Source organism: Castanea sativa, chromosome 1 (assembly GCF_040712315.1).
Source record: "Castanea sativa cultivar Marrone di Chiusa Pesio chromosome 1, ASM4071231v1".
In the NCBI taxonomy this organism is placed as follows: Eukaryota; Viridiplantae; Streptophyta; class Magnoliopsida; order Fagales; family Fagaceae; genus Castanea; species Castanea sativa.
The window spans coordinates 85,662,386-85,671,404 of record NC_134013.1 but is presented as its reverse complement, the minus strand read 5'-3'; the positions used below and the strand labels follow the sequence as shown (position 1 = coordinate 85,671,404).

Here is a 9,019-nt window from a genome sequence, read left to right as displayed (position 1 = left end):
CCCAACATCCATGATATAACCAATAACAATAAAAAATAATGAAAAACCAACTTCAACAAAAAGAAGTTGCTATTAATCCACCTCTTTTTCTGGCCGGTTGGTATCTAAAAGTCAAAAAGCTGGACCGATTAATTAGGAATGTTTCATTTTATATAAACATGTGATTCTCAGACAATTGGAAACAAAATTGCTTTCAATTTAAAGCAGAACAAGATTATGTTTAGTAGATTTCATTTACTTCTTTTGAAAGTAGAAAATTAAAGTCAATAATTCTAGCACCATATACTCTTATGTTATCTTATATAATTGATTGTGATTGTTTGTTTATTACTATTTCAAAAATTCACCATTTTTATATCATTATTTACAATTTAGCTGGAAGAACAATTATGACAAAGCGTGCGTAAGAGTGTATTACTAAATTCATTCAATTAAGACATTTGGTGAGTCATATTTGAGCGAAGCTGGCAGCCAAAAACAAAGAAGTAAGCCAGAATTGACGAGACCAGCACGTTGGTCCAGGGTCTAATGAAAAAAAAAAAAAATGCAGGAAATGATTAGCAGCTTGTAGTAGGTGAATGGGTGTCGTGTACTAGAATCACCGCACGATGAACGAAAACGAGTACAGGTATATTATATCCCTTGTGATTCATCCGAAAGAAAAAAGAAAAAAAATATATCCCCTGTGTTAGGTGAAACGTCTTACGTGTCAAAGCCATTTGGTGGGCTTCCAGTCAATGACTTCCTCAAAGCATATCTAAATCTAAGAAAGTCCAAGTCTAAATCTAAAGAAAGTTACGAATATGACTTTTTTTTTTGTCTCACAACAAATTTCATAGTTATTAAAATGATTAACAGTGGCGTATGTTATTAACACAATTATTTTTATGATAAATTTAATAATAATTGACTGGTCAAAATATTTATTTTTCTTTACTTGTCAAAATCAATCATTTTAAGAATAGTAAAGTTTATTACTTGTTAGTATTAAAAAAAAAAAGTTTTTTTTTAATGTATGTCTTTAAGGTAGTTTAATTGGTAAAGTCTTTACTAGTCGAATAAAAAATTTGTAATTCAATCTCTGCTTACACTAAAAATGAATTGGCCTAATGATAAAAAATTATTTGAAGTTTAATCACCACATACATAAAAAATCAATTAATGTCTTGGTCTAGTACGATGAGAAAGTGATGAAAAATTATAACACCAGAAATCGGACCCTTAAAAAAATTGAATATTTAGCTTTATCGAATCCAAATACTTTTCATCACCCAAATGAACCCTCAGCAACCACAAGTATGCAAAAGAGTGAAAATTAGATAGCACCCAAATCACAAATGCGTTTGTAAATGCTTGTTAGATAGCCAATCATACTTGACCCATTATTCCACGGCCATCAAATGAGCATGGGGAAAATATGAGAAAAGACAAAAAGCCTAAGTGTACGTGTGAATCCAAAATTTGGTTTTGTCAGAGACTTAGTGACGGGATTGTTAGTTTAGCAGTACCCATGTCCTCCTGATCATGACCACATTATCCCTCTCCTACCCTTGACAAATTCTGAAATTTCAATCCATTCCCAACTCACCAGCTCCTCCTACTGTCACCTACTTCTTGTTTCTCATTTCTATATTACCCCCAAACCAAAACTAAAACCAATCCAGGAAAAGAACCCCAAAAACCCAAATTCAAACCAAACCTCCACCTTCTTTTCCTGTTTCCTCTTTTTTCTCTTTTTTCTTCCCTATTCCAGCAACCAAACACACCCCCATGGAGTCCCAAAAAGACCTCCAGGAATTCATTTTCCGGTCGAAACTCCCTGACATTTACATCCCAAACCATCTCCCACTCCACACTTACTGCTTCGAAAACCTTTCCCAATTCAAAGATCGGCCTTGTCTCATCAATGGCTCCAACGGTGCCACCTATACCTACGCCGAGGTCGAGCTCATATCACGTAAAGTGGCCTCGGGTTTGGACAAGTTGGGCATCAAACAAGGCGAGGTGATCATGCTTTTGCTCCAAAACTGTCCAGAATTCATGTTCGCTTTCCTAGGCGCGTCCCACATCGGAGCGATAATCACGACTGCGAACCCTTTTTACACTCCAGCCGAGGTTGCAAAGCAAGCCAAAGCAGCGAACACTAAACTCATCATCACTCAAGGCTTATACGTAGAGAAAGTGAAAGACTTTGCGAAAGAGAACGACATAAAGGTCATGTGCATTGACGAGTCACCAGTGGAGGGTTACTTGCATTTCGCCGAGTTGACTCAGGCCGACGAGAATGAAATCCCGGCCGTGAAAATCAACCCAGATGATGTCGTGGCACTCCCTTATTCGTCAGGAACAACGGGTCTCCCAAAAGGGGTTATGTTAACACACAGAGGATTAGTCACCAGCGTGGCACAACAAGTCGACGGTGAAAACCCAAACCTGTATTTTCACAAAGAGGACGTGATACTGTGTGTGTTGCCCTTGTTTCATATTTATTCATTGAACTCTGTTTTCCTTTGCGGGTTGAGAGTTGGGGCAGCAATTTTGATTATGCAGAAGTTTGAGATTGTTAAGTTGTTGGAATTGGTTGAGAAATTTAAGGTTTCAATTGCGCCTTTTGTTCCTCCGATCGTTTTGGCGATCGCTAAGAGCCCTGAGGTTAATAAGTACGATTTGTCGTCGATTCGGACGGTGATGTCTGGGGCAGCACCCATGGGGAAGGAGCTTGAGGATGCTGTTAGAGCTAAACTTCCTAACGCCAAACTTGGACAGGTAAACCTCTTTCAATTCCTTTGTCATATTTAATAAAGTTAGGGATAATTTTTTTTTTTTAAAAAGGATTGACGAGTTAGAATTGATACATGATAAAAATGGTACGGATAGTAGGTTGCGCTTAGAAGTGATGTTATTCTTGTAATAACTCAACGCATCAAATTGACTTATAAAAAAGAAAAAAGTACTAAGAATTTTGTGTTTAAAACGTTGTTATAGTAATTGTGACAAATAATTTGAGACTAGGGGTTCATTTAGATTGTGTTGGGATGTAATTTTTTGCATTTTGTTGTAAAAATAGTGAGTCAATCGGTAATGTTCATGCATTTTTTGTTATTATTTATTAGACCATAATACTTTTTAATATTATTCATGGGCTCTACTTTTCAGTAGTAAGTTTTTCAGTTTCAACAAAATAAACAGTATTCAAACACACAAAAAACTACAAAATATATATTAATATATGGTGATCTGGCCATGGAAAAGTTGGATGAAGTGGGTATTTGCATGCTGATTTTTGATGGATTTTTTTATTTATGGGAAAAGTTAACCAATATTCTAACCGTATTGGTTTAGAAAATATTTTTAGAAATTTTGTATGAAAAGAGAAAAACTAATTTTTTTAACTGTTTTTTTTTTTAATATTTTTTTATAAAAGTAATATTAAAACTTTTTAAAAATAGTCTGTTAACAATTATTTTAAATGGAACCAAACTTTTTTTTTTTCACCTTTGTCGAACAAGGAAAAGGAAAAAGACCGTTTAACTAATAATAACTTTGGTCCCAATTATAATACTTAATAAACATGTTATGATATGCATGATAAAAAGAGCGATAAATTGAAATTAAAATAATTCAATTCAATCTTAGTAAAAAAAAGTCTAAGAAAAGAAAGAGCTAGGAATTAGAATAGTAGTCCCCACCCACCCAACCCGTACAAACCCAAACAAATTTAATAGCAAATGAAGTTTATATTAGGAAGAAACCATAGGTTCATAGCTCAATAGTTTAACCCAAATACATAGGTTCCATTTATTACTTTAAATGATAATGTTTTTTGTTTGACTTGTGATGGAATTTGGTCTACATAGAAGAAAAAGATTAAAAGATAGAACAATTGTGTATGGTAACAAGTAATTTTCATGAAATTGATTCAATAAGTTCAAATTCAATTATATTTATCAAATAATAATAATTTAATCCCAATTCATTTATTTGCTTCAAATAATTTAAAGATAGATAATAAAAAAAAGGATAAAGATAATACGAAAAGGACCATAAAAATGATCCCTCATTCCCCCATTAATATGAAAACTTTTATGCACCAATAAAATCGGCTTGTATTGCATGAAATATCGTGGAATTATTACACCCTATCCACATCACAATTGCCCTAGTGGGCAATGTCCCCGCTAAGAAGTAAATAATGGTTGTTCTTACTTTCTTACGAACAATGATGGATAGGGTTATGGCATGACTGAGGCTGGGCCATTGTTAGCAATGTGTTTGGCATTTGCAAAAGAACCCTTCGAAGTCAAATCAGGAGCATGTGGGACAGTCGTGAGAAACGCAGAGATGAAAATCATTGACCCAGAAACTGGAGCTTCACTTCCACGAAACCAAGCTGGTGAGATTTGCATCAGAGGTAGCCAGATCATGAAAGGTACATACATGCTTTCCCATCCACATTAACATATAATTTTGTTTTCTCAATATACAATTTTCTCTGTCACAATGTCCCATCATTAAGCAAAGAAAAGTGAAATTCCAAATATATCGGTTTTAAATGCATGCTAGTTGCTAGCACAATGAATGTGAGAAGGGTTAATTGCCCTCATAATAATGAAAGAAGAAGAAGAAGAAGAAGAAGAAGATCTAGTATGGCATTGGTGAACCTTTCTATTAATTATTGCCTTTATTATATTTGAGAACGTGTACATAAAAAAAAAAAAAAAAGGACTAGAAATTGAGAAAAAAGATAAGATAATTGTAAGGTTAAAATTATTAAAAATTCGAATGTCAACTCAGATATAAGTGGGTCCCATTCAAAAGAAAAAAGAAAGATATAAGTGGGTCATAATTTAAAATTTTATAAGATGGTTGCTTACCAAATCATCAAAGAGGCAAATGAAATAAAGTACTATATATGTCTAAGTCTACTAGTTTAACAATTAAGAACATGTATTTGTTTTTTATTTTGCGTATGACCGTGAGGTACAACTTAGATCGATAGGTTGGACCAATTCCTTGGAATTTTGTTTGGTGGGATTGAATATATAAGGTGAATCTTGTGGCTAATAGTATTTCTAATCGTGTGGCTAGTTATAATTATTTGCCACCTTATCCTTATCTCCTTGTTAGTGATTCATTCAACATAGACATCCTGTCCAGATCTCCGTACACATATTTTGGGCCCAGATACTAGAACTTCCATATAATATATCACACAAAATATGTGTCTTTTGTCAGTATATATAAAACTTGGTATTTTGGAATTAATATCACTTATTTTGTCACTAAGTATTAGAAGTTGAAAAACAAAAATTTAAGGGATGTCCTAAAAATATTGATTTTGAATTTTTGTTTGATTTTTTTATCAAAAAAAGAAAAAAAAAACCAATTCTTTTCACAATTTTTTTATATATTTTTCTTTAAAATAAGATAAAAAATTTACTAAAATAATTCATTAATTGTTTTTTTAATAACTCCCATTAACAGGATGCTTAATCACTGAGAATAAGAGAAATTCAATATATCTTAAGCCAATAAGAGCTTGATTATATTAGAACTTTCCTCTATTTAAGTTACAAAATTATCAACACCCTTAATATATTGAGCCAAGAGTTTGGCTTCTGTCTAGTGTTCTGTAATACTGAACCTGTTGCAATCATGACACGTGTCTATTTTTGGACATGTGTTCATTTTCGGACACGTGTCATGATCGTAGTGAGTCTAGCACACTGAAGACATTGACAGAAGCCACGCGCTTTAGCCAATAATCGATCGATAAGCACTAAAAACTAAAAAGTGAATCGGGCTTGTCCAATAATACCATGGTAGACCATTAAATGAGATCTAACAACTTTGTCCAACAATGTTTCATCTAGGGGTGGTAATTTGTGTTCGCGTGTCGAGTTTGTGTCATGTTAACTCATGAGTATTCGATTATATAAGTCAATTCTAACCCGACATGTTTATTAAACGGGTCAAGATTCCTCAACTCTAACACAACTCATTTATTAAACAGGTCAATCGTGTTGATCTGTTTATCAAAATGAAATATATATATATATATATATATATGAAAAAACAAGCAAATAAATATTTTTAATATAAAATTCAGGACTAATAAGTAACTGTTTCATAATCATTCAAAACTAAATCATATCTCAATATCATAAATAATCAATTACAATATGTTAAAGAAAATAAACCACAACTACTAATACGTTTATATATTTTAGGTTTGAAGGGTATATTGGTAAAATGTCATTTAATTAAACAGGTCAAACGGGTTTCATATGTTGAACACTAACTCAATCCATTTATTAAATGGGTTAGTCGTGTCAACTCGAATATGAAACAAACCCATTAAATCTCAACCTATAACCTGCTAATTTCGTTTCATGTCGTGTTGGGTTTGCGGGTCGTGTCCAATTTTGCCACCCCTAGTTTCATCACAGTACACGTGGATTTATGGATGTTATTGATAGTTTACACAACAATATCAATCAAGGCTGATAATTTAGGTTGTAAAAAATCATGGATTTTACTAGTGGGAGAATCATAAGATTTTCTTTTTTTTTTTTAAACAAAAGAATAAAAATTAAAAACAATATTATATATATTATAGTTGTGAAAAGCTAACAGATAATTTAAAACTATTAGTTTTAAAAAAATTTCAAAACTTTTTATGAAAGAAAAAACAATTAAATTTTTTTTTGATAATATTTTATATTTCTCATGAAAAAAGTACTAAAATTTTCTTTAAATGATTTATATAGAAAACAAATTATCCTTTCAAAAAATGGGGAAAATAACTGGACCTTCTTCACCTAATGCTGGAACTAGCCAATTTCATAATAGGAGGGCATAATTAATTCGTCACTAACAATTTAAAAATCCCAATAATATACAAATCATTAATTTTCCTATAGTTGTTGAGCAAAATAAGCGTTACATTTTTTTTATAAGAAAAAAATTAGTCAAATATATATATTTTGATCCATGTAATATTTAATTTACCCATGATTTTTGGTCAGGTTATGTTAATGACCCAGAGGCTACAAAAAGAACCATAGACGACGAGGGATGGTTGCACTCTGGTGATATTGGGTACATTGACGATGATGATGAGCTCTTCATTGTTGATCGATTGAAAGAGTTGATCAAATACAAAGGGTTCCAAGTGGCCCCCGCAGAGCTGGAAGCGATGTTGATTGCCCACCCTAACATTTCTGATGCTGCCGTTGTACCGTAAGTTTTCCCCCACATTGATTTAATTATGTCTTGGTCTAATTTATTGAAAAAAAAAAATTATGTCTTAGGCTAATAAATTAAGGGCCATAATTTGACTTTTATGGATTCGGCCTCACTCCTAATCTCCTACTTCATTTCTTAATTTTGAGCTGGAATCTCATGCGGCTCATGAGATCAGCCTCTCACAAGTAGGTGGGGCTTACCTGCCTGTGAGAGGTATGTCCTATTCACCTAACGTATAAGACATTTTTTTTCCTTGACTTTTGGCACCAATATGGGTCTGGATTCTCTTTTTCTTTTTCTAATATATTTTTCTTATTCATCTAAGAAAAGAAAAATAATAAGAAAAAAATTGATTAAAATGTTTAGATGCTAACACCTACCCTTGATTTGTTTCAGCTTGAAAGATGAGGCTGCAGGAGAGGTTCCTGTTGCATTTGTAGTAAAATCAAATGGTTCCAAAATTAGCGAGGAAGACATCAAGCAATATGTCTCAAGACAGGTGCGTTTTTTTAAAACGAAACATATTTGAATCAGGAGACATTTTATTTCTATTGAATTCTTAAGGTTACTCCATTGTTATGTCACCAAATTAAATAATGTTTTCACTCATGGAATTGATGCTAATAAGAAAAAAAAAAAAAAAAAAACTAATTTTTTGACAGTTTTTCAATTTCCTAGAAAACGTTTTCTAAAATAGATGATTAATTGATGCTTAAAGAGCTCCATTAACCAGACTAATCAATATGTACCATGAATTATTTACCATTACTATTTTCATAGTTTATGTAATTTTTTTTTTTATATAATGGGGGTGATTGGTTTTTGTGTAGGTTGTGTTTTACAAGAGAATCAACCGGGTATTCTTCACAGATACAATTCCTAAGGCCCCATCAGGCAAAATCTTAAGGAAAGACCTAAAAGCGAGGCTTGCAGCAGGTCTAGCAAATTAAACTTGAAGTAATCGATTTACAGAATCAACTTGAAGACCCAGGAGAAATGAAATGATTTAATTTTTTTCGGAAAGGTCAACTGTTAAGGGAGGGGGGGGGGGGGGGGGGGGGAATAAATTGTTTTACACTGGTGATTTTTTCATGCGTTTGTATTATATGTATTGCTCTGTGGAAACCACCAAGTGTCTAACACACAGAGATATAAGTGACACCCTTTTGTAAGAATTTATATATGTAGATGATGTTTATGGACAACCGGATAACTTAAATTCAAAAATGGTTTGTATTTACGTAAGTTCTATAACATTTTTTCTTTGAGTCATTTAAATTATTGTTGTTCAATTATTCGGCTTTTGCTTTTTGGAAATGGGTTGGGCTCATCTTGATTAGCCCAATCCAGCCCAACTTTACCATCATCCTTACCTAGAGTGGACTTCCTTCTTCTTCTTCTTCTTCTTCTTCTTCTTCGTTTGTGTGTGTGGAGAAATGCCTAGAGTGGACTTTGGCTAATGGGTTCATGCCAAACCCGATCTAGGTTGTGCTTATTTCAACATAAAACTTTTTCACAAAAAATATTTTCAATTGGAAACATTTTATAGGAAGAACTGTTTAATTATGTTTCTAGTGTTTGGTAGTGTTTGATTTGCATGGAATATTAAAGAATTAACTTTTTTGCATTTCACATCCAACCTACTAATTTTTTTTTTTTTTTTTTAATAACTTGGTAGCTATAGTGAGCTGCCAAAGATGACAATTCATTGTAACTCATTTGCAAATTTTTTTAACTATACCATCATCAATGCGGTTTACTTTTTAGTATT

At 32.7% G+C, this 9,019-nt stretch overlaps 1 protein-coding gene across 1 annotated transcript; it reads left to right on the top strand.

The window, feature by feature from the left end:
- The first annotated feature begins 1,637 nt into the window (after positions 1-1,637).
- Positions 1,638-8,493, top strand: LOC142617756 (4-coumarate--CoA ligase CCL1-like). Its single transcript, XM_075790712.1, has 5 exons — positions 1,638-2,766; positions 4,231-4,429; positions 7,029-7,242; positions 7,645-7,747; positions 8,079-8,493. The coding sequence occupies exons 1-5, from the start codon at positions 1,771-1,773 to the stop codon at positions 8,196-8,198; spliced, it is 1,632 nt and encodes a 543-aa protein (XP_075646827.1). The 5' UTR covers positions 1,638-1,770; the 3' UTR covers positions 8,199-8,493.
- The last annotated feature ends 526 nt before the right edge of the window (positions 8,494-9,019 follow it).